Raw genomic sequence first — 26,848 nt, 5'->3', positions numbered from 1 at the left:
AACAGCAGTGTCCCATTATTGGCTTTAATGTCATTGAGCACCTTGTGATAGCCAGTCAGCCAGGCCAGAAAAGACATGGGGATAAAGAGAAGCTTGTACAGGCAGTAAAAATTGCCTTTCCTCATCTTCGAAAAAACAAAGCAAAAGCCTTTATTAATGCTGTGAGTGTAGGACAGACATGTGACTATAACGTAAGAACAGCAAATGAGAGAGTTAGTGTGCCTAAACGTAACTCCATTCAACTCGAGTGTCGAGTACAGGCTCCATTTTTCAAAGAGGATAAAACTCTGCTTTTTGAGCCAAATGAGAACCCACAATGGCCTGAAGGATTAGAGTTTTGTGATACTCTTGTGTCCGTGAAGGCAGATACAGTCCCAAGAATTATTGTTAGTGTGCAAAACACAACAAATCATGACATTACGATGGCAGCAAGAACTATTATTGGAACTGTACAGTCAGTCAGATCAGTATATCCTGCAAACATATTTAAAACAGACCAAAAACCTGCTGCATCAATCCACCATGTCAACGCCCAGATCTCCAGTGAAAGCCCCCCTGTGCATGAGCAGTGGGATCCTCCTGTGGATTTGACTCACCTTGATGAACACCAGAGACAAATAGTCAGTCAGATGCTAAGAGAAGAATCAGACTCATTTTCCAAGTCTGATGACGACATAGGCTGTGTGGAAAACTTGCAAATGAAGATTTCACTACAAGATGCTGAGCCAGTGTCAAGAGCCTACCGCTCTGTTCCAAAACCCTTATACAAGGAGATGAAAGATTACTTACTGGACTTGATAGCACAAGGGTGGGTTGAAAAGTCCATGTCTTCCTACTCCTCTCCAATCGTCTGCGTAAGAAAAAAGGACGGAACTCTACGTTTATGTATTGACTACAGGGAGCTCAACAGGAAAACCCACTCAGATCGCCATCCCATCCCCAGAGTACAGGACATTATGGATAACCTGGGAGGAAACACACTCTTTTCACTGCTGGACCAGGGTAAGGCATACCACCAGGGTTTCATGGCCAAAGACAGTAGACACCTAACAGCCTTTGTGACCCCCTGGGGCCTTTATGAGTGGGTACGAATCCCGTTTGGACTCATGAATGCCCCTGCAGCATTCCAGCGCTGCATGGAAGAGTGCTTGGAGGGCTTAAGGGATGAAATATGTGTGCCATATCTTGATGATGTTCTTGTGTTTAGCAGGACATTTGAGGATCATATCAATGCTGTCAGAAGGGTGCTGCAACGGCTGAGGGAGCATGGGATAAAACTAAAGCCCAGAAAGTGTGACCTGTTTAAAACACAAGTACGTTACCTTGGAAGAATTGTGTCTGCTGAGGGAAATAGAGTGGACCCTGCCGATACTGCTGCAGTAACGGCCCTGAAAAACAAACACCCAGGAACTATCGGTGAGTTAAGAGCAATAATGGGACTATTAAGTTATTACAGGCAGTATATCAAAGATTTTTCACGTATTGCCTGTCCCTTGTATGACCTGCTTAAAGCACCTACAGAAACTGAAATGCTGAAAAAAACGAAAACAAAAAGAAACAGTAGAGGAGTTTCATCCAACACACCCATCAAATGGACTGACATGCATCAGTTAATATTGGAACAGTTGATAGACTGTCTCTCGCAGCCTCCTGTTCTAGGTTTCCCAGAGTTTTCACAGCCATTTGTCCTCCATACCGATGCTTCCAACCAGGGATTGGGGGCAGTATTGTACCAAAAGCAAAATGGAAAGCTTCGTGTGATTGCTTATGGTTCACGTACTTTAACAACAGCAGAGAAAAATTACAATCTACACTCAGGCAAATTAGAGTTTCTTGCCCTCAAATGGGCAATCACAGAAAAATTCCGTGATTACCTATACTATGCACCATTCTTCACCGTCTACAGTGACAATAACCCACTTACATATGTACTGTCCACTGCCAAACTGAATGCAACAGGTTGTCGATGGGTAGCAGAACTGGCAGACTTCCATTTCATAATTAAATACCGTCCTGGTAAGGAAAACATTGATGCTGACAGTCTGTCCAGAATGCCTTTGGACGTGGAAGTATTCATGGATGAGTGTACAGAGGAAATGTCATATGATGTGATTGGAGCAGCTACACAAGCAGTGGAGAACCAGGATGAATCCAGTGTGTCATGGTCCATGGGTGTCTCATTAAGTTGTGCAGCATTAACTGTAGACGCATCCATCATTCCATTGACAATAGGACAGATCAAACATGACCAAAGAAATGATCCCAATGTTGGAGCAGTGATTCAGTACAAGCTGGCAGAAAAGAAGCCATCAGGCTCAGAACTCAAACAACTCAGTTCACAAATCTTATGTCTGCTAAGAGAGTGGGACAAGTTGGAGATGAATGAGAGTGGAGTGTTGTACAGGAGAACTTCAAACAGAACACAGCTTGTGCTTCCAGAAAAGCACAAAAGTACAGTATTAAAGGAGCTCCATGATGAAATGGGCCATCAAGGTGCAGACAGGACTACATCTTTGGTACGGGACCGGTTTTACTGGCCCTACATGCAACGAGAAATCGAAGATTATGTCATGAGGAGATGTGTGTGCCTCAAGCACAAGAAACCAAGCCGTCAGACAAGAGCGCCACTGACGAACATTGTCACCACTCAACCGTTTGAGCTTGTCTCAATTGATTTCTTGCACCTTGACAAATGTAAGGGTGGTTATGAATATATTCTTGTAATTGTTGACCACTTTACACGTTTTGCCCAGGCCTACGCCACGACTTCCAAATCAGGAAAAACAGTTGCAGAAAAAATCTTTAACGACTATGTGCTGAGATTCGGCTTTCCGACAAGAATACACCATGATCAGGGTGGTGAATTTGAAAACCAATTGTTCACACAATTGAAAAAGTACTGTGGAGTTGCTGGGTCGAGAACCACTCCCTACCACCCACAAGGAAACGGACAGGTCGAGCGGTTTAACCGAACATTACTCCAGATGTTAAAGACCCTCACAGAGAGACAAAAGACTAACTGGAAAGACTCACTAAATAAACTGATTTACTCCTACAACTGTACTCGTAGTGATGTAACAGGTTTCTCACCCTTCAACCTGTTGTACGGACGCTCTCCACGGTTGCCAGTTGATATGCTGTTCGACTTGACCGTGGAGCAAGGGGACAGTAATCATCATCGTTACATGGAAAAGTGGAGGCAGGGCATGGAGGAGGCATACGAGATCACAAGAGAAAATGCTCACAAAGCTGCTATGAGAAGCAAGACACATTATGGCAGTAAGGTGAGAAGCTCAGTATTACAGCCTGGTGATCGTGTATTAATCAGGAACATGACACCTCGCGGTGGTCCTGGCAAACTGAGAAATCACTGGGAAGATGCTATTCACACAGTTGTGCGTCAAGTGAGTCAAGATATCCCTGTTTATGAACTCAGACCTGAGAGAGGGACAGGGAGATCAAGGGTTTTACATCGTAATCTTCTCCTCCCATGTGACAACCTGCCGCTGGAAACTCAAGTACAGCCACGTGCAAAGAGAAAGAGTGTGGAGAGAAATGAGGAAGCGGAGCAAACAGGGGAGGAGGAAGAGGATGATGAGTATTATCTAGCACCACTTAAGCAGCAATCAAATCCATGCCCACCTGAGACAGTGAATCCTGCGTGCACTAGTACACCTGTGGAGCTTGAATGCATACACTCTGAGGAAAACCTGTCAGCTGAGCCAGAGAAAGAACAAGAAATGGCACACGAAGTTGGGTACTTGCCGGAGGGGGAGGACAGCTACGTTGAGGACAGCTATGTTGAGGATCTACCTGTGGAGAATGCTGTCCCATCACCTGCTCAAAGTGACCCCAGTAGTAAGGAGCTTCAAGGGCATCGACGACAATGCAGACGACCAAAGGTCTTCACATATGATAGGCTTGGCTCACCAGCCTGCTACAACATAAAAGCACCACCTCTGCATACAAACTTAAAGGTGCCATGGACACACACTGTACCGCCATACCACTTTCAGCAGTACTATGGATATGAGGGTAGTGACATTGCACACCACTGAACTGAGTAAATGCACATACATTCAGGGACTGTAAAAAACAAAAACAAACGGAGAGCTTGTGAACATATGTTTGTCATACAATGATGGACTTTCTACTAAGCCAAGGGCTTAAATGTGTAAATTGAGTGTGTGCACTTTTGCCAGACTGAACAGTGAGCGTGGTATGTGTTTAATAAATGTTATAGATGTTGCTGACATGTAGGCATAATATTGTGGATTAGAATGTCGGGACGACATCTGTTTTGAAGGGGAGTGTGTAATAGATATAAGTCATGGTTGATGACCTTCCGGGTCTGTCCAGCAGAGGGCGCGTGTTGCTTGCCGCGGGTGCATAATACATAAGACTTGAAGCAAGCTAACATCGTCTCTGTTTCCTTTGTCTTATATTTTCCCCATATTAGGTGAGTTCATCCGTGAGAAACGTTATATATGTAGACTGACTGTGTATAATATTAATGTGAATAGTGATAGTTGTTAGAGGTATTTTTGGAGGGTTTCTCTAGGTTCTGTAATTGTTGTAGCTGTGTATGCTAGCTTTGCGAGCGCCGTTAGCTATGCTAGCGCAGCTAGCTATGATAGTGTAGTTTAGCTCCAAGAAGGGGAGTTTGGGTGTTAATTTGGATATGTATGTTTGTACTGTGCATTTAAAAAGTGACATCTTGTGTGTTAAATTGGATGTATGTTTGCAGTACGCGCATTGTTAGTGGTTGTTTTATATCAAGAATCCATGTTCTGTATTATACAGCGTGCTATGTGTACCATGTTGTTGGCGGGCATAATACATAAGACTTGAAGCAAGCTAACATCGTCTCTGTTTCCTTTGTCTTATATTTTCCCCATATTAGGGGCATAACAGTTACAATGGTGGGGCCAGTGATAATACAAGTCCAAGGGCCGTTGGACTTACCCTTAATGTCTACCTCTGCGGTAAGTCACGGCGGTATACCGTAGTGGGCCGGTCGGGAGTCCCGGGCTAATTTGTAGTCCCAGTCCGCCCCTGTTTGTCTGCCAATTCAATTCACTAACTACAGCGGTACCTCTCAGCCTCAGAGGAGCACTACACACTGCTGGGAACGCCTGATATTCACAACTGATCCACTTGCTGTTTGGAGCCATAGAGGGTTTGTAAACTTGAGTTGTCTAACCAAGGCAGCAGGGAGACATTAAAGCACTTCTGGACACTTATTTCGCATTTTCACCATGGTGAGTGCGGTTTAAGCGTGCCGTGTCGTGCCGGGCCATGCCAGGCCCGTTTTTGGTTGCGTTTCCACTAGGCCTAGTTCCGGCCCGGGGCTACTTTTTCACCTTTTTTCTGGCCCAACAAAATCGTGGTTCTATCGGGGCCAACAAGCGGGCCAACAACCGGGCTGAATACTAAACTAGTGAGAGAATTGCTGGCAAGGGGGCTACAACTATAAAAAGATGAACATATTTGACCGTGTTTAATTGTAATACACGTTTCAAAAATGATGCCGAAGTAACAACATACTGATACCGGTTTTTAAAAACCATGAAGTAATGCTTTGACAAGTCTGCAGACAGACGGCAGGCGAAAAACCTTTTAAAATGCGTGTTTTCTAGGTGGAGATCGGCTAAGCCAGGGGTCTGCAACCTTTTTGACCAAAAGAGCCATTTTGCTCCTTTTTCCTCATTGTTTTTGTCTGGAGCCGCAAAACATATTTCATAGCTTGATAGCTTATAAAGTTGTATTTATTGTTATATCAGACAAAAACTACAGTTCTTTGCATCTATTAGGCTATTTATTACATTATATAAAACTGTTAACCTCTAATAAGAAACAAAGAACTCCTATAATGAGAATTACAATTAAATACACAGGCCTACTTTAAAATAAATTAAACACAGCACTTAGGGAATCCTCTGCACATTGTTGGGGCAGAATCTCTGCTCCGCGCCGTTCCTATATGAGCGGGTTCTCAAAAGAGGGAAAAATTTAAAGCAGCCAGGATAAGGGTTAAACAATAATCTGCTTTAATGGCAAAAACATACAACACATCACCTAATCACGAAGCACTCTGCAGAGTACTCCGGGCTCAGGTTCTACCACCGTGTGAGACACGTCTCAGGAACGGCAAGTCAAAAACAAGAGCGCCGATCTTCAAAATGATCACAACATTTATACACAGAGTTCACTTCTGAGCGAGCTAGACAGTGAGTTGGCAGTGTTCCATTGGTCTGTTTCACTTTTGGGCGGGACCCCAAGTAGTAAGTCCGCAGTTGTTGATTCCATGTTGCTTCTGTGCGCGTCTGTGTGTGTGTGTGTGTTTCTGTCCCTCTGCCCTTAGGCAGATCCCCCAATCAATGATTTGGAGTCATGACAGAGGAATCTGACAGGACACATACTCATTCCCCCTAAACATCTTCAACACACACATCCTATCATGTATCTTATCACACAACAGTCACCTGTTTTTCTCTATGAAAGCCATATTTGTAAATATCCAAACGCCATCGTCCCATGACAGTCCCTGAATCAGTCAACCAACATAAGTTAATTGTTCTTGTGGCTTAATGGCGTCCCTGAACTTCCCTTCACCCAAAGTCAGCTTACTAGGAATGAATACATTTTATTGATAAGCTCAAAAGGACGTTTATCTTGTTTACTGCTGGGTGACCCAAGTCTCAAGGCCTGCAGGATGTGTAGGAGATAAATAATTAATTCTACAAGACTTTAACTGCCTTATATCTGAAAATATATCTGGGAATTCCCCTGTTAATTGCAAGGACTATTGATAATTAACAGAGAGACCCTAGGGGCCTCTTCTTGGTATCTGCTAGGCAGAAGTCACTCAATGCAGAAATCACAAGTTTAACACACATTCTATATAAGGTGACATTAAAATTAATATACCAGATTGACCTTTCCTGCCATAACACGTTACTTCAATCCTTCAAATAATTCAAATAATACTTCAACATTTGAAGGAAAGCAAATATAATTAAAATGGGCCCACTTTGAAATAAATAAAACATATAGCTGCACCCTAAAAAGAGTTAAAGATAGGGTACAGGGACGTGCACAGACATTTGGAGGGGCAATTGCTCTAAACTGGAAAAAGGGCCTCCCCCCGAAAAAAACACAAGACCTTTTGAAAATTGCAACTTCATTTTAATGTAAAAGAAACCAAACGATTATTACATCCACTAAATTGAACAGTCATTCACATCTCATAACAAAATAAGCTAAGGCGACTACTTGCATTCGGTGACTTGACAAAATGGGGACAATCCTGTTTTAATGTAGTTTGATCTTTGTAACTGCTCTGCAGACATTCTGATCAAATAGGGCTTCTAACTAATTAGCTTAAATAAACTCACTAATTAATTAAACCAGTTCAATACGCATTATTCTTATTGTTATCATTCTTTATGAGTGCAGTAACGGTAAAGTATCTAATTACTTATTTATTTAGTATTCCATAACTTAATAACAGAGATGTTCAAACTAAAGTGGTCGAGACATGGCAGAAATCCTACAATGAAGCGGGACATTGAACTGCTCACCCGTGAGAGGCAGAGAGCGACCGGCCCCGTTGAGGGAGTTCACAGATGAAAAGACACAGAAAGACAGAACAACAAGTAGGCTATTAGGTGTTTTTTGTAAATAACCGACGGTATCAATAGAATAGAAGAATAGAATGGAATAGTTTAATGTCATTATACATGTACAATGAGATAAATGCTTCTTCCTTTCAAGGGTGCCATCAAAACAAAAACAAAACATCACAACATAAGACAACAAAATACACGCAGCATACATATTTAGGAATAAGGGATAAAGGAATAAAGAATAAAGTGCAGTAATTATTTCCAGGAGTATAAAAATAAAATCTGTAATGTAATAAATAATAATAATAGTGTGTATTTATAATAATAATAATAGTAATGATATATATGTATATGTACAGAGTCACATTGATTCACATGTCAGGTGTTAAGAGCAATGATGGCTCTTGGGAAAAAACTGTCTTTGAGTCTTTTTGTTTTGGATTTGATACACCTGTGTAGCGCCTGCCGGAGGGCAGCAGGTTGAACAGGTGAAAGCCGGGGTGTGAGTTGTCCTTGATAATGTTTTTGGCTCTACTGAGGCAGCGGGAGGTGTACATGTCCATCAGGGAGGGGAGAGGGCAGCCGATGATCCTCTGTGCTGCTTTTACGACTCTCTGGAGCCTCATCTTGTCGGCCTCAGTGCAGCTGGCGTACCACACTGTGATGCAGTATTTCAGTAGGCTCTCGATGGTAGAGCGGTAGAAGGTCACCAGCAGCTTAGTGGCCAAGTTGTTCTTCCTGAGCACCCTCAGGAAGTGCAGACGCTGCTGGGCCTTCTTAATGACAGCTGTGGTGTTGTCCTTCCAGGAAAGGTTGTTGGTGATGAGGACGCCAAGGAACTTGAAGGTGTGGACCCTCTCCACACACTCGCCGTTAATGTCGAGGGGAGCGAGGTCGGTAGTATTCCTCCTGAAGTCTACGATGATTTCTTTGGTTTTTGTGGGGTTCAGTGCCAGGTTGTTCACTGAACACCACGCTGAGAGCTTCAGTACCTCACTCCTGTAGGCCGACTCGTCTCCTCCTGAGATGAGCTCCACCACAGTGGTGTGGTCAGCAAACTTGACGAGGATGTTCTCTGGGTGGGCTGGACTGCAGTCGTGGGTGAAGAGCGAGTACAGGAGAGGGCTCAGCACACAGCCCTGAGGAGAGCCGTTGCTGAGATTGCGGGTGGAGGAGTGATGGGGACCAAGTCTCACACGCTGGGGGCGGTTAGTGAGGAAATCTTTGATCCAGGAACAGGTGGGTGGGGGGAAGCCTAGGTTTGACAGTTTGCAAACTAGAATGTCCGGGATGATTGTGTTGAACGCTGAGCTGTAATCAATAAAGAGCAATCTGACATAGCTCCCACGATGCTCCAGGTGGCTCAGTGCAGAGTGGAGAGCTATGGCGTCTTCAGTGGATCTATTTGCTCTGTAGGCAAACTGGTGTGGGTCGAGGGTGGGGGGAAGGCAGGCCTTTATGTGATGTAACACCAGCCTCTCAAAACACTTCATGATCACAGGTGTGAGTGCAATGGGGCGGTAGTCATTAAGGCTGTCTGTGGTTGCTTTCTTAGGAACAGGAATGATAGTGGCAGTTTTAAGGCAAGGTGGGATAACAGCGAGTTTCAGGGAGAGATTAAAAATGCTGGTGAAGACCTGTGAGAGCTGGTTGGCACACAATCTGAGCACCTTCCCAGGTACTCCATCTGGACCAGCAGCCTTCCTGGGGTTCACTGCTTTGAGCACACGTCTCACATCATGCTCCTCCACAGTAAGTGGGGGGGTGCTGGAGGCGGTTGGGGGCAGGGGTGGAGTTGCTGATTGCTGCTGTGGTGTCTCGAAGCGAGCAAAGAAGCAGTTCAGTTCCTCTGCTAGTGACACGCTTGAGTCCCCAGTTGCCGTGTCACACCCCCTGTAGTTGGTAATGTTCTTAATGCCCTGCCACACCTGCCTAGGGTTGTTGCTCGTGAGGTGGTCCTCAATCCTTATTTTGTAGTCTGTCTTGGCTTTTGTGATTCCTCTCCTCAGGTCGGCTCAAGCATCACTGTAGAAAGCTCTGTCCCCTGACCTGAAGGCTGAGTCACGGGCCTTGAGCAGCATGTGGACCAGATGGCCAGTCATCCAGGGTTTCTGGTTTGGGAAAACCCTGATGCTTTTTACCATAGTGACGTTGCCGATACAGTATTTAATGTAGGACAGTACCGTCTCTGTGTAGGCTGCCAGGTCCTGGTGTTGGTGATCAAATACATCCTACTGGGTGTGTTCAAAGCAGTCCTGAAGCTGAGCAAGTGCATCCTCAGGCCAGGTTCGAGGGCCGCGGGTTGGAGACCCCTGGGCTAAGCTAACGCAATATATGCTCCGACCGTCCACACTCACAACAACGGCCTATACAGACATAAATAAACCAGCGACTGTATTCACCATGACACAGACAGTCTGTGGTTTGTACTTGTTTAACTTTTGTCTAGTTTCTGAACAGATAGGAGGAGCTGTGAGCTCTGAGGGTAACGGCTGATGTCGTTTTTCTGAAGATGACGTCACGGCTCCGCCTACACTGCGTTACTATACATGTAGATACTACCCCTGTTCCTAAACTGTAATGGAAGCGCAGCATTAAAGTGAGCCGGGCCTAACAAGGCCTAACAAACCTGTACTAAGTCGAGCGAGGCCTGCGGTGGAAATGCGCCATTACAAGCAACGTTGCTTTTGAAAGCTTTTGGGGAAACCCAAGTGGATCTACTGCAAAAGTAAAACAAAGGGAAACAAGCTCCACAATGGTTTTTGCCAGAAATATGACTGGACAGACTGGACTCTTAGTGTTAGCCTGTGTAACCAGTCTGATATATGTGAAAACTGGACCAGTATTCCAGGTTCTTAAAGGATGGGTCATAAATGAGGAATAGGAATAAACAACAGTCTGCCGGCAGTAAATATTTCAAATAGTTTTTAAAGCGCTTTACACTCGAGTGCACCCCAAAAAAAAAAAATAGTTCTTTGTTCGGTTCCTTTAAAGTCCTCTCAAAATCCTACCACTGGTAGTGAGTAGTTCAGGTTATCAATAGTAGCTCGCCATCACGGAATCCAGAATCCAGGATATTCTGATCTAAGGGTATCATAAAAACCCAGCCTTTGTAACACAACACAGCTTAAAATATTGCAAATGCTAAATGGACTGTACTTATATAGCGCTTTATCCAGTCTTTAAGACCCCTCAAAGCGCTTTACATACCGTCGTTCACCCATTCACACCCATTCATACAGAGCAGTGTATGTTACTCTAGGAACTAACATGCATACACATTCACACACCGTTGGCAATGCCATCGGGAGCAACTCAGGGTTAAGTATCTTTCCCAAGAATCCATCGACATGTTGACTGCATGGGCTGGGATCGAACCCACAACCTTCTGGTTGAAAGACGACCGCACTCCCTCGCAGCCACAGTTGCCCCAAATGCATCTAAAACAACACATTTAAATGGTTGAACCATAATATGGAAACTGTTGCATTGTAAATAAAAGATTCATTTTAAATGCACTACTATTAAACATTAATGCTCAAAGCATTTTAGTAAACAAAATAACTGAAATTATCTACGATAATCAGAGTAATTGAACACTTCTTGAGGAAAGAAAAGAGGATAGATTGTTTGTACAAATAATCACTGTTGGTGAGTATAGGCTATAATGAATGGCTTTTATTTAAATGTTTGGATATTTATTTTCCATTTGATCATTTTACGAAGTAAATATTGATGCTTCTGCTAGAGATTATGTATGTGGCTGCAACGAAAGGAGACTTGTTGATTTGTATTATTTGGGTTTCTTGCTTTATTAATAGATTTTCGCTACATCAGATACCTGTCTCTGATGAAACGCCCTGTTATTCTGCGTTTCTGTACAATATTAATGGTTTCTATAGCTGTGACATCATAATGATGGTATTAAGAGGTGGATTAATTCAGGTAGGAAACTCCTGAAGGCCAAGTAGAATTGCCTGGCCCGTTACTGACAAACACATATTACTATTGCTCTGTAGTGCTTTTTTCAAAACTTAAAGATGAAGGAAAATGGTTGAAGACAAGATAATCACTGCTAATTGTTGAGTTTACATCTGAACCACTGCTACGCAGTTCTTTGTGCGAGGAAGTTAACTTACCCTGTTGTTTCCTCTCCAGCTCTCACTGAGTCTTCCTATTGGTGAAGTACTCTCTGTGTTGTCGTGATCACTCCCCTGGCCCCCAGCATCCACTGTCATCATGGGAGGGGTAGTCCAAATGCACTTCACCACAGTGGACTACGTCATCTTTGCCCTACTTTTAGTAGCCTCAACTGGCATTGGACTCTTCCATGCTTTCTCCGGTGGACGCCAACGCACAACGCAGGTAGACTTCAAACATACTTCCCTTACTTTGATTCTTAACCAAATAAGATGACAGAGTCAATTTTAAGCTTTTAGGGGCACACTATGTGTTTGTATTTGATAGTCTTGACACTAATATTCTGTCTGTTTCTAGGAGTTCCTGATGGCTGATCGCTCCATGAGCTGCCTGCCTGTGTCTTTGTCCCTGCTGGCCACTTTCCAGTCGGCTGTGGCCATCCTTGGTGCTCCATCTGAGGTGTACACCTTTGGGACACAGTACTGGTTCCTAGGCTGCTCCTACTTCTTAGGCCTGCTCATCCCGGCTCATGTTTTCATACCAGTTTTCTATAGACTTCGTCTGTCCAGCGCTTATGAGGTACACACAACATGCACATTTTTCAGAATGATTGTCTGCAGTTTTTCAGTTTTTAAGATATCAGAGCTTAAAATGTGTATCAGTTCTCTTATCTCTGCTTGTCATTGAAGTTCAACAGAAAAACGCATGTTCTTGTCTCAACACTGAACATCTTTAAAAGGTTAGGGTTATCTCCTTCCGGTCTGGCTGTTTCTCTCATGAACCTCAAGTACACAAATGAGAATTGACCTGATAACAGTACTGCACTGATGTCATGTGAACAAAAAGTTTGAATCTGAGATAAAATCTGGTTTGGAAAAATCTGGCTTTGAAATATCTGGCTTTGATATTAAGGCTCTATATTTGCAGCTCTGATCCTGACAAACGTCCACAATCCGAACATACAGTATGTCACAAAATGACTCTGAATTCATTTTTTAATTAGCCGTTTGTTTATGTTTTTTCCCTTTGACATTGTCTCCCCTCGACAGTATCTGGAGCTGCGCTTTAACAAGACGGTTCGCATATGTGGGACTGTGACCTTCATCTTTCAGATGGTATCCTTTTTTGGCTCATACTTCCTTTGTAAATTCGTTTTCTGGGGATTTATGCCAACCCCTTGCAGGAACAAGGGAACTTATTGATGCTACTTCTGATAAAATGATCACCACCTTGGGCGTTATGTCAGCTAAATGGAAGTATTTAGTAATGACAATAATTATTTGACGCAGAAAAATTAGCTGTATTCCAAGTTCCCATTTAATAAAGCAAGCAGACCACTAAATTAAGCCGTTGAGATGGTAAAACATTGATTAAGAAAGGCAAAAACAGCAATAAAAAAGTTTATCTAAAAAATGCCACTTTGAGAATTGTACAGTGCATTCATTGACTTATTATATTATAGCCTAGCTGAAACCTTAGCCCAAATGGACCCTCAAATGTGTTAGGTGATTTGTATTCAGTAATTTCAGGAACTCATGACATTTCATTAATAGTGTGAATTGTTATTATCAATGCCAATCAACACAATTATTAATTACCCAAAATAAATACAGAAATGTGTTGACATTTTTTTTGATAGTGAATTACTTAAAGGTAGGGTATGTAAGTTTGAGAAACCGGCTCGAGATCGCTAGAATTTGAAAATACACGACCGGAGAAAATCTGCCACTTCCTTATAGAGCCCCTCCTCCAACACACACAAACGCGCACATGACCAATGAGGGCACGAGATAAGTTTGTGCACAGATGGAAGGCTGACAGGCAGGTAGGCCATCAAGTTATTTTAGCCGGGCCGGCTAAAATGATCGGTCATACTTTTTACAGTACTACGGCTTCCACAGATGACATTTTTTATGGATTTTTTGTCAAAGCACTTAAGATATTCATTGCTATCGGGATGTTAAGAGCATTCCATGGAATATAACAAAAAGTGTAGCTCGAGCCGGTTTCTCAAACTTACATACCCTACCTTTAAAGGCTATTTTTCCTTGTTTACCAGCAAATGAAGCGTAGTTGTTGGCAATGAACATTCTGAGTCTCAGGCTCCCCAACAATGCAACATGCCATATTCCAAAAATGGATTAAGATCGCTCTTTATCTTAATCTATTTCCTCAGTGTCAGAACTTTTTAAATATTGACAGGTATAATCTGATATGCGTATCGTGACCTCATGAGTTCAGCGTTTTTTTGTGACTTTCCCTGTTCTGTAATGTTTATATTTTCTTCTTCTGCAGGTCATTTATATGGGGGTTGTACTGTATGCCCCGGCATTGGCACTCAATGCAGGTAGGAGTAGCATTTTCTTTAAATATTTGACCACAACATTATCAAATCATTTTTACATCAATAGGTGCCAACGGTTAATGATGGATGGTATTGAATGCAGTAAGAGTTGTAGTTCAGTAACGTGTGTGCCGGTTTTGGTAATACTCTGTCTGATCACTTGCAGTGACAGGCATTGACCTATGGGGGGCAGTACTGGCCATGGGATTGGTGTGCACTCTTTATACTGCTCTGGTGAGTACCTTAATCTTACCTCATCCTGGTGATAATTTCATCAGTGATTATTGAGACAAAATATTGGTCAAAAACAAAGAAAAGCTCAATTTATTGAAATAAGAACATATATATATATTGTGTACATCTAATAATCCAATCCAATCCAATAATGTAGAGGATGAAGGAGGTTCTTGTCAATAACTTATTTTTGCTTTAATTACTTTATTATTTTTTCTTTTATTGTCTCCGGTTATTTGAACATAGATATCATTCATTCCTAGCAATGTACACTTTAGCAGATTATTCCTAATGATGATCATTTTGATATATTAAGGGGATCCACTGCTTCTTTGTCCCAGGGCGGTCTGAAGGCTGTAATCTGGACCGATGTGTTCCAGACAGTGGTCATGTTTGCAGGCCAGCTTGCGGTCATCGTTGTGGGGGCCAATCAGGCGGGGGGCATAGCAGAGGTGTGGAGGAAAGCGACCAATGGCACTCGCATTGCTGGTCTGGAGTGAGTAGTCTGTTTCCTCCTTCCTTTTACATAGTCACAGTGTATTAAAGGTCCCCTTATTATGCAAAATGAACTTTTTGATGTATTTTATACATACATATTTGTCCCCGGTGTGTAAGGAGACTCACAACGTGTCAGAAAATACAACCCTCTCTTTCCTTCTTACCCACATCTCTAAAAACTAGGGATGCACCAAATATTCGGCCGCCGAAAATTATCGGCCGAAAATGGTTAAAAAGGCCCTTTCGGCTTTCGGCCTCTCATGTGCTTGATGAGAAGAGGAACAGACTTATGGCTGATAAAGTAGAGAAGCTAATGGTCATTAAAAAGAACCTCCCACTTTTCCTTAATAAGTAGACAAGGCTGGCTTATCATAAGCTTATCTAGTTCTACATGTCTACTCTATACCCACTTTCCTGACCAATTTTCATTGTGAGTTATAATTCACCATCTCAGGTTATCATTAGGGGGAAATGACAGCAGCACAGTGTTCAATATATTGTACTTTCGGTATCTAAATGATACAATGTTGTTTACATTGCTCATGAGGACAGACCACCTTATTTGCAGATTCTTGAAATTGTAATTTAATTTGTAATTGATTGTGGATTTTGTATCCAGTTTTCACTTTATGTATCTTTATACAATGTTTACTACTTTGCTTATGAGGACAGACAGCCTTATTTACAGATTCTTGAAATTCAATTGTAATTTCATTTGTAAATAGTTACATTCATGTGGATTTGTATGCATGCACTTATAGGTGCATTTGTTGTTGTTGAAGGCCTGGCTGTCACAGTCTTTATTTACACTATTTTGATGTAGGCCTACTGGCCTAGATGTTTATGCAGTTTTAAAGCACCTTGGCTTTGTTCTGAATGCACTTTGTTGTAGTTATCCTACAGAGAAAAGAAAATGCACTTGACTTGGAATTAATGTACTGTATGCATTCAAAAGTGCTGAATAAATGTTTTATGGACCCATAATAGTGATTATTATTTAAGTTAAGTTTTGCCATAATCATTTATTTTTCCATAATCAGGCAGCTGAACAACATTGGTAAAAAATTTATACATTATATATATATATATATATATATATATTTCTATTAATGATTTTCGGCCTTTCGGCATTCGGTTTTCGGCCAACTGTTTCCTATTTTCGGTATCGGTTTCGGCCAAGAATTTCCCATTCGGTGCACCCCTACTAAAAACGGGGACAACGGAGCTGTAGATTTGCTGCGGTCATGACGACGTTACTAAAATGTGTGCTGGCTTTACACCTACGGCCCTATCAGAAACATTGCTGTAACAGAAACAATGTGTGACGTTTTGGAAGTAATATGGTCTGTGTTTACATTAGCAAGCATCGCTAAAACCCAGAGCTAACCTGTACTGGAGAGAGTATTTGTAAAAAAGCAGGATATAAAATGGAACTCACCTCAAGAGAAAAAGCATTTGAGCTCCAAATTGTTTCAGAAATAATCCTTGATGCTGTTTGAGACCGATAATATATGCCTACAAATAGTATAATAGGAGAGCTTTAAACCTAAAGCAAGCTTTATTTTACTAAAACTGATCAGAGAAAACGCAAACGTTTTTTTTTTTAAACAGGAGGACCAGGCATGGTAAAAAAATATTAAAAGGAAAACAAAACAAGCAAATAAAACGGAATAACTTGTTTAAAATGGGTAGCAGACTAGGAAAAATGTTGGACAGGCTAAACCACAAGGGCAGCAGGTTAGGCACACAGGTGGATAGGAGCGGGCAGACAAAGAGTCAAGTGGGAAAAAACTCAGGAAGTAAGGTAAAACCCAAGAAAAAAATACATTTCACAACAAAACAGGAAACCTGAAACACAAAAACCAAGATTTGGACAAAAATACTCATAGACGTTTTTTTTTATTAATAAGGAGATCCTACTCACAAAAACAGAACAATTTTAAGATGTACAATAATGGTTTATTTAATCATAATTCTCATCATAGTGCATTGTTTAAAGGTCACCTATTATGCAAAATCTACTTTTGCATGTCTTTTATACATAAACATGTGTCCCATCTGTGTAAAGAGATTCTGAAAGTTTTAGGAAAAACCATTCACTCTCTTTTTGTCCTGATCCATTTATATAAAAACCTGTCTGAAAATGAGCTGATCAGATTTTGGCCACTTTATGATGTCATAATGATTTTTTGGCTTGTGTAACCATTAGCCAATAACCAACCAAGGTAACACCCGTCCTTGGGGTAAACCCGCAGAGAGAAAGTGTTTGAGCTCCATACTGTTTCAGAAATAATCCTTGATGTGGTTTTGAACATGATATGGCGTTTAACCTGAGAGACCCCGGTGCCGGGGCACTGCCGCAACCTCTTGCAGGAAACAGTGTCTGAGGGCATGTTCATTTAATAAACTATGAATGTTTTGTATCCATGTAACGGGAAGAAACTCTTCTAACTGATCAATATTTTTTTTTTTTCAAAATAAAACCCCACAATGAGCCTCTGAATTAGCAACTAGCGAAAAATGCTAACAGATGACTGCACCGAAATTCACTCACAAAACCTTATTATTTATCTTTGCTGCACATCTCAACCCATCGTTTCACATCGTGAGGGGACACAGAATCAAGGGGTAGCCTTCATTATCGCTCAATTATACGAAATCACGAATTTATAAACAAAAATAGACATCAAAACATGTGGCGCTAGGTAGCTAAAAATGCTAACATGGCTCACCTGTGTCGTAGTCTGGTCAAACGTGGTCTTCAATGGCATTAAAACGATAAAAACGCTACTGAAGTTAATCCATAGGTTAATCCAATGTGTCTTTGTCCCTTTGAAATTATTTCTGATCATCCATGAGCAATAAACCTGCTTTTCGGTTTCCAGATGTCAGAGCTAGAGAAAGCTTCACTCTCATGCAAAACTACGTGCGTGAAGCCCACACCTTTTTGTTTTACCATGTGTGTGAGTGGGGAGATTCCCCTTCGATTCTATTGGCTCTAATGGTCAGAAAGAGATGTCAATAACCAAACTCGACCGATGGGTTCCAGAGAAACGGTAAAACCCCCCTTTCCACCCAAATCACCTCAGAGGTGGAGTTTTTTTTGCTAAACCTCTCTAAAAATGTCAAATTTCATTTGTTTTGCATCAGTCTTGATACAGGGTACTTATTATATGTTGTACTTTGGATTCCTAAAGCTTTTAGTCTACCTTACCATCATCCAAGGGTAATATTCACTATAAGTAAAAAATAAATGTTGGACGGACACTATAATTTACAGTTTTTTACTATGTTCAATCTGAATTTTCTTTAAAATAAAAAACATCTATATTGTTCTGACTCTTCCATATCCAACTCACAGGTTTATCATTACTTTGAGGAAAAAGATTATTAATTCAACCCTTTTAGAAGGGAAGATATGGTCATTTGTTCTGGGAATGTCATTTTCGAGCCTGAGACCAGAAAAAACAGGCTCAGGGCTAAACTGGTTAATCACGGCAGCGTTTAGCTGAGTATCTGGGTAGAATTCTCCTGCATGAGCTCTCGTCTCGTCTCGTTTATTTTTTATTTTTAAAGCTACGAATCAGCTCTTCTCTAACAGGGCTGAAATAGAGGGGTATGAGCAGAGTTGGGCGTTAATCACACTACAGTTACTAACATTGCCCGACACGTGTTACTTCGTTACTTTTATAAATTCAGTCACACTACAATTAGCCTACTAACATAAAGAATTACTAGATTCTCCCTTTGACAGACAAGGGGGGTTTCCGCCGCAGGTTTATATTTATTTAACATTTGCGCGACTTGCAGTGCATAAACATGGCTGAGTCATCATCAACAGCGTAACTTTCGAGGGGTGGAGGTATGCCCATTGTTTTGAGTTTGTCTGAAGAAAGGACAGGAATGTGACAGTGAGGTGCAAACTGTGTCCAGGCCAGAAGCTTTTATCCACTGCTGCAAACACAACGTCAAACCTCCACAAGCGCCTGCAAAGACAACATGCTAACCATCAAGCTAATAGCTAAGGACCCCCGAACCCAGAGTGAGGATGTTGAGTGTGTGCCGACTCCGAAGCAACAAAAACTAGAATTTGGACCAGTAACCAAAGCAGAGATGGACAGGCTTGTAGCATCCTTTATAGTAGAGCAAATGTTGCTATTTGCACAATGGTGACATCTTGAAATGCTCTCTCACCGACTTAGCTTGTGGTAGCCTATTTTATTAAAGAGCATAAAAAGAAAGACTTGTGTTATGTCTTCCTTATTGCAATAGTCATTGTTATATGTGTGCAAATGTAGGCCTAAGTTTAAAGTTTTGGCTATCGGCTGTTGCTGAGTAACGCAAAAGTAATGTAAAGAAACGAGTAAAGATGAGTTTTAGGAAGTTCCTGCTCATCCAGCTCCTGATGTCCTGGAGGCAGTTGGTGAGAGAGGTTGGGGGGAGGGCAGAGTTGGGTTTGCTGGAAATGTAGACCTGGGTATCGTCGGCGTAACAGTGGAAATGGACATTATGATGGCGGAGGATAGTGCCAAGGGGGAGTAGGTAGGTAATAAACAGGAGTGGCCCCTATACTGACCCCTGAGGAACACCATGTGAGACAGTGGAGGAGCTTGACCGGTGGGTGCTGAGACGGACATATTGTTTTCTGTCTGTGAGGTAGGATGAAAACCATGAGATTGCAGTACTAGTGATCCCAATGTCTGCCAAATATTTTGATAAGCAGTGGGTGCGAGATGGTGTCAAAGGCAGCTGTGGGGTCAAGGAGGATTAGGATGGTGAGCAGTCCAGAGTCAGCTGCACGGAGGAGGTCGTTGGTGATTTTTACCAGCTCTGTTTCGGTGCTGTGCTTTGAGCGGAAACCCGATTGGAAGGGTTCATGAAGGTTGTTTTTGTCCAGGTGTTGTTGAAGTTGGCCAGCAACAACTCTTTCAAGGGTTTTTGAGATGAAGGAGAGGTTAGAGATGGGCCTGTAGTTATTCAGGTCATCTCGGTCAGCTCCAGGTTTTTTGAGTGTTGGTGTTATTGCAGCAGTTTTGAGGTTTAGGCGGTACAGTTCCAGTTGCGAGGGACGAGTTAATGATTCTTGTGATCAAGGGGCAAGTAGAGGGCATACAGGCTTTAACGAGGGCAGTGGGGATATATATACTTTTTTTTTAAAAAGTAATATGTAATATATTACTTTTTTGAGTAACAACCCCATCTCTGGGTATGAGGCATGGCTAGAATGGGTTCTGTTTGGTATTTTGAGCAAAACACTTCAGAGACATGTTTTTTTATATATCTGAAACTAGGGATGCTCCGATTGATCGGCCGCCGATCAATATCGGCCGATATTCGCTCTCTGCCGATCGTTCGGTGCTCTCTATAAATGCCAATCGGGAGAGCCGATCACATGACGTAAAATACATGACACTTTTCTCTATGCGCGGCAAAACAAGCTTGCCGAAATGGCTTCAACAGTCTGGCAGTATTTTAAGGTGTCCGAAAAATACAGTAAAATAGCGGTATGCAACGTGTTTGAAGCAGAAATCCTGCAGCTACACCCGCTGTGACGGACCGGTGAGCGGAGCAAAACACACACTAAGAGTTAGACCTAACACACTTAGCTATTTTATCTACCTCTGGAACAAGCTAAACTAGTTATAAATATATTTATTCTTCACTGTCGGGTCACTCATTACTGGATCTATGTGCTGCATGAGACGGATAGGGACCGGCTGTCGGGAGAGGGAGGGAGGGAGAGAGAGGAAAAGAGAGCGCTTCCGCTCATTTCTCCCGTGTTATTATCCAAAGTTAATGTAAATTTGAATAATGTACTTCATTTTAATGTAATAATTATGTTGGTTGTTTTTGTGGAACCGCCAGTGAATGAGCCCCATTAACTGAGTTTTAAACATCCCTTTAAATGGAAGATCCCCATAGCCTCCACCCACTCGATCGGATCGACGATCAGTATCGGCCGATACTGATTCCGGCGATAGGCCCCAAAATTGGCGATCGGAGCATCCCTATCTGAAACCTATAATATATGCCTAAAAATTGTATAACAGGAGACTATCATGTTATATTGATTCTCTGCCTCCGTAGCCTGAACCCCGACCCTTTGGAGCGCCATACCTTCTGGACACTAGGTGTGGGAGGAGTCTTCCTGATGTTGGCTCTATATGGGGTCAACCAGGCCCAGGTCCAGAGGTACCTCAGTTCTCGTACGGAAAAAGAGGCCATTATGTGAGTACCATCAATGTCTCACAACAACATGCTAGGTCAACCCTTTCTGTTTTCTAAGAAGATGATGCAATGACTGTTGCGTATTTGATCTTGGAGTTAAGGGAAAAGCATTAAATACAAAAAAGCAGAACCATTTCAAACTGGACAAACATGTTCAAAAACATGCTGCTTTTGCACAGGCTATCTATTTGTAATTACTGCTAATTTGTGTAGGTATTTTACAGTTTTTATATTGTGTACCTTTTCTATGATTTTCTTTATTGTTAACAGTCTTCTTGTTTGCCATATCCTTCTAGGTCCTGCTACATAGTTTTCCCATGCCAGCAGATTGTCTTATGTTTAGGTTGTATGATGGGGCTGGTCATGTTTGCTCGGTATGGAGAGGATAGCCCCCTGGACAAGGGCTTTGTCAAATCTAATGACCAGGTTAACATTCATTTGTAAGGAATAATGTGTCTTTGTTATATTTGGCTTTTGGAAGTACATCCTGATGTTGTGTTGCTTTGTGTAGATGGTCCTGTACTTTGTGATGGACGTGTTCAAGGATCTGCCCGGGCTTGCAGGACTGTTTGTAGCCTGTCTCTTCAGTGGAGCTCTCAGGTAAATGAACCAACAACAAAGCAACAACAACAAAGCAGCAATTCTAAACTTGCACTACTCATCATTATGTCTTTATCAGTTATAATTTATCATGTCATCCTTTTGAAATTGAATAGGGAATTTCTCTGTTTCCCAAGAGTGTATTTTCTAACATCAGCTGGACATGAAATGAGTATTGCTCATTTTTAGAAAGTTTCTTAAAACTACAGTATATACATCAATACATCAATATCCTAAAGACTTGTGCTGCAAAGAGAAGCCATATAATGTGTTACAAAACTCCCAGTTGTTAATTGAATCCCATTATTGTCTCCTTCCAGTACTATATCATCAGCCTTTAACTCCCTAGCGACAGTAACCATGGAGGACCTGATTAAACCTCATTTTCCAAACATGACTGAAGCCAAAGCTACGCTGCTGTCCAAGGGACTCGGTAAGAGTCTTTAATACTTTAATGAACTTATTGTACCTTTCCCAATAATTTTTGGCATGAACTACTAGACACTGTAGTATTAAATACCTTGATACTGTTGAATATAAAATATGTTTATAGATTTAAATTGTTCTCATTTCCTACTGTTACTTATCAGTAACAGTCTATAGCCAAGCATACTGTGTTTTATAAAGAATTCTAGATACTCAAATGCTGCTTAACGATGCTTAGTTCAGTTTATACTTGAACCTACTTTTCAGTATATAACCTGCTGATGATATAGCATGTGTAAACAAAAAATATTTCTTTCTAACGCGCTTGGCCCACAGCTTTGGTATATGGCCTGGTGTGTCTGGCCATGGCCTACGTCGCCTCTATTATGGGATCTGTTCTGCAGGTAACACAATCTTGACTTGAAGAAAAATGACATTCTCTAAAATAGTTTAAAAGGAAATACTCGGTAAAAAGTGTTTTGTTTATTTAATGCAGCCGTTCAGTGCAGTTACCTATCACACACATGATCGACACCTTTACCCATGTTCTGTGTCCTCAGGCAGCCTTCAGCATCTTTGGGATGGTTGGTGGTCCTCTGCTTGGCCTCTTCTGCCTTGGATTGTTTTTTCCGTGGGCAAACTCTACTGTGAGTTCTTTCATTTGTGCTTTTATTTTTTACAAGCTTGGTTCAAGATGAGGTTTGAACAAACCCATGTATTACCTCCACAGGGTGCACTGGTCGGGTTGGTAGCAGGCCTTGCCATGGCCTTCTGGATCGGCATTGGCAGCTTTTTGCTGCGCATGTCTGAGGCCAACGCAATGGGAGCCCTCAACACCACAAATCTGCCCCTGTTTGACAACATGACCACCGCTGTCATGACCACACTGGTCAGCGCCAACACAGCCAAGCCGAGGTAACGCATGCAGGCTGCAGTAGCTTGTAAATAGGAGGGTCAACAGTTTAAGTCCCCGCACAGACAAGTAGCTGCCCAGTGCTTCTTGGATGGATAAAAGCAATGTCCAAATATAACTGTTGGCTATGTGCATGTGTATATGTGTGACAATTAACGTTTATTTACTTTGCATTTAAAGTTACTGCATTTATTTTATTTAACACTATAGGTAAACTGCATATGGTTAGTCATGTAATGATCATCGGTTAGTGCTAACATCGTTCTGTCTTTCATCTTCCCCTTTCCTTCAGGCCGACAGGTGTGGAGGCACTCTACTCGCTATCCTACATGTGGTATAGTGCCCACAACTCCACCGTGGTGGTGGTAGTGGGACTTTTGGTCAGCTTGCTAACAGGTACACACTACATTATTTGATTGGATGTTCAATTCCAAGACTGTATGGACTAGGGATGTAACGATACCAAAAACTCACGGTACGATAATATCGCGATAACAAGTCTACGGTACGATATTTATCAGGATATTGGTATTTGTGTTACGTAACGTTCCAATTGGACAGTTTGTTTTGTCTAACAGTAAATCCCCTGGGTCTCCAGTGCTAAAGCAACAAAACTGAACAAGGCCCAGCGGAATAACTGGAAAGCAACCCCATAGTAGGAGGAGAGAGATCTTGCAAGTAAGAAGGGCTATAAGACTAAAGAAAGAGCAGGCAGAGCAGCAAAGGAGGCATTGAAGATCCGACTAGTGGACTTCAAGAGCAACTATGCAGACTGAGAAGGGCTGGTCTTGTACACTGAGGACAAAGAAGTAAGCCAGGCGTATTTATTTTATTAAGGACCAATACAGGTTGACATAAAACCTTTTGGGTGAAGCAAAACAAGACAATGCTTTTAATTTAATGTTTTTTTTTGCGGTGAGGATAACTCTTGATTTTTGTAAAACTGTGACAATACAGAAATAGGAATACAAATGAGTGACACTGGACTTGTTTCCATTGCTTTCCAAAAAACAGAGCTGTTGCAAAGTTTCCAGGGGGTGCTGAAATAACACTCATTTGGTAAGAAAAGTTGTTGGGGTTAGTACTTCATGCATATCTGGGTCAGTATACACAAAGACAAGGGGTCTTGCGTTGATGATCGCCACCACCTCTGCCATTAAAGTGCTCAGGACTTCATTTGTAAGACGTACTGGTCATGTCTGAAGCAGCATTGCATCCAGAATGCGCCTGGCTACACCCATGTGGGATGCATGAGGGGGCTTAAAAACCTAGGGGCATCGTTTCTCCTTGAGGTAATTCCCGACTGTTGTGTTGTCTGTGTTCATCCCTAACTCTTTTGAAGCTCCCACAAAGTGAATCCCTCTGTCTGTTACTGGCAATGGCGACCTCTTACACAACCCTAATGACTAACATTTAAATGTATATTACATTGCTAAGTCTAGAGCAGGGGTTCCCAACCTTTATTGTGCCAAGGACCGGCAGATACAAAAAATCGCGGACTGGTTGTCGATTCTAACTGATTTTAATATTTGCTCACCAGCAGGTAGCAACAAAGGCAAATTTTATGTAACAGCCTGAACAAATACTAGAACAATATGCATCCAAAACATATTAACAACGTTTAAAAAAAAAAAAAGAATGGGTGTCATTTTTTTGTTTTTCAGAAAATACGACGTTATTCAGTTTCAAAATGGGAAAACCGATAAATCAACATTTTGGTTTTGTTTATATGATTTACGGATAATGTTGGGAATGCAGCATTGGGAATGCTGGGAAAACAAGGAGAAGGCGCATTATGAAGGAACACCTGAGAGACAGTGTGTGTGTGTGTGTGTGTGTGTGTGTGTGTGTGTGTGTGTGTGTGTGTGTGTGTGTGTGTGTGTGTGTGTGTGTGTGTGTGTGTGTGTGTGTGCGCGTGTGCGTGTGCGTGTGCGTGTGCGTGTGTGTGTGTGTGTGTGTGTGTTTGTGTGTGTGTGTGTGTGTGTGTGACACTGGCAGTTGTTTTCAGAAGATATTATGATCAGGGCCGTCCCTTGCCAACTTGAGGCCCCATTCAAAGTTATATGATGAGGCCCTCTGTTTCGCAAGCGTGGGGATGCTAGTGGAGCCTCGCAGCGGCGAAGCCCTGCCGCGCCACACTAATTGCGCTGCATAAGCGCATAGGTGCACCACATTTACGGCTCAGTTGAGGGGCCTCCACGAGGTGAGGCCCCCTCCGCAAGGTGAGGCAACACGCAGTCTGCATGATCTGCCTGTAGGGAGGGACGGCCCTGATTATGATAGTGTCGTTCGTTCCGGTGCACTCCAATAGCATTTAGCATTTATTGAGATTAAGATTGAAGTCATTTATTTTGGGAACACCCACATTACATTACATGTCATTTGTTTGATGCTTTTATCCAAAGCGACTTTCCCCACATAAACATAACAGTCTGCAATGAAACGGTAGTTTCCTGTGCGCTCCTCTTCCTATTTGGCGCACCGGTAACTTTCACGTGCGAACGAGAGGCTGAGACCTTAGGCCAGGGCTATTCAATTAGTTTGGAATGGGGGCCGGTTGATGAAAATGATCCAAAGCAAGGGGCCGGGAAAAAAATGGCTTGAAATATGAGCAATCATATTAAGAGCTTCAGATACAGTAAATACTACAACAGCATAGTGGAGTGCATATATTTTTGTTTAATTAAATCAAGGCCTTTATAAATGGCAAGTTCAGAACTCAGTACATGTGAAGCTAATATAACCATCAACATCATTAGATTTAGATTAAGTGATCTAAACTCTCATCGTCATTCCCAAGATGGCCGCGTCGTGAGTGACACGTCTGAAGCTTGAGTCTGCCAAACTGCTTCCATAGTAGCTTACTGATTGCTGATCGCCTCTCTAACTCATCCAAACTATCCTACAAGTTAGCCGTCGCCTAACAGGACATTTATTTACTTTATTTGATACAATGGCTGGAGCTGGAGGCGAAATGTCGCTACAAACATTGCTGACCGCCATTCATCAGGTGAGAGCTGATATGCTGTCTCACCTGGACACAAAGATCGACCCTATACAAACCTCTCTGGATACAATTCAGAGCTCACTATCCATCCTGTCTGAGCAAGTCGATCTGCTTGAGCAACGTGTTTCAGCTAACGAGGACAACATAACTGATCTCACGACCCGCATTGAACGAATGGAGTCGGTCAATACTACACTTAAAAACAAAGTTGAGGATCTAGAAAGCCGCAGCCGACGTAACAACCTTCGCTTTGTTGGAGTACCTGAGTCTGCAGAATCAGGAGACATGGTCCGCTTTATGACCCAGCTGATCCACCAAGTCCTGGGGCAGGAGAACTTCCCATCGCCGCTGAAGATTGAGAGGGCTCACCGGACTCCCACCACTCTCCCGAGGCGGCCAGATCCCCGCGATAAACCAAGGAGCATCCTGATTAAACTTCTGGATTTTCAGGACAAGAAGACGATCCTCCGTGTCGCCAGGGAGAAAGGGACACTTAAATTCCATGACTCGATCATTTCCATCTACCCTGATTTCAGTGTCGAGGTGATGAACAAGCGCCGTCTCTTTGACCCAGTCAAACGCAACCTCCGTGGCCGGATGAAATACTTCATGAAGTATCCTGCTACACTGTGTGTCACCGTGGATGGCAAAATGCAGAGTTTCACCTGTCATAAGCGCGCTGAAGCGGCTTTCATGTCCGAACCGAACTCACCAGCTGCTGGTATGTCATATTAGTCCATGCTTGTCTTTGTTTACTTCCTTGTTTCTATCTGACGTCAGAATAATGTGGTCTTGCCGTTGGCTAAACTGCCTCACGTGACTTGTGCTGT

The 26,848-nt window shown here is 42.3% G+C and overlaps 1 protein-coding gene across 8 annotated transcripts in view; it reads left to right on the top strand.

Moving 5' to 3' along the window:
* slc5a6a (solute carrier family 5 member 6a) overlaps positions 1-26,848 on the top strand; it is a 160,875-nt gene that overhangs the window by 80,944 nt on the left and 53,083 nt on the right. For 7 of the 8 annotated variants that reach the window (XM_079642360.1, XM_079642359.1, XM_079642356.1 and 4 more), the window contains 14 exons: positions 11,787-11,993; positions 12,126-12,347; positions 12,818-12,883; positions 14,064-14,115; positions 14,279-14,346; positions 14,688-14,842; positions 20,932-21,072; positions 21,369-21,498; positions 21,584-21,672; positions 21,993-22,105; positions 22,435-22,502; positions 22,659-22,745; positions 22,829-23,013; positions 23,304-23,407. In XM_079642360.1, the coding sequence (XP_079498486.1) occupies positions 11,868-11,993; positions 12,126-12,347; positions 12,818-12,883; positions 14,064-14,115; positions 14,279-14,346; positions 14,688-14,842; positions 20,932-21,072; positions 21,369-21,498; positions 21,584-21,672; positions 21,993-22,105; positions 22,435-22,502; positions 22,659-22,745; positions 22,829-23,013; positions 23,304-23,407 (1,606 nt within the window). In that variant the 5' untranslated portion in view covers positions 11,787-11,867. Of the gene's footprint in view, positions 1-1,277; positions 1,417-11,786; positions 11,994-12,125; positions 12,348-12,817; positions 12,884-14,063; positions 14,116-14,278; positions 14,347-14,687; positions 14,843-20,931; positions 21,073-21,368; positions 21,499-21,583; positions 21,673-21,992; positions 22,106-22,434; positions 22,503-22,658; positions 22,746-22,828; positions 23,014-23,303; positions 23,408-26,848 lie in introns of those variants that run through there. The other variant, XM_079642358.1, reaches the window with a different exon arrangement.

Source organism: Notothenia rossii (assembly GCF_949606895.1).
Source record: "Notothenia rossii genome assembly, chromosome: 8".
Taxonomy (NCBI): domain Eukaryota; kingdom Metazoa; phylum Chordata; class Actinopteri; order Perciformes; family Nototheniidae; genus Notothenia; species Notothenia rossii.
Note: the sequence above shows the minus strand (reverse complement) of the source record. Positions and strands in the feature narration are given on the sequence as shown.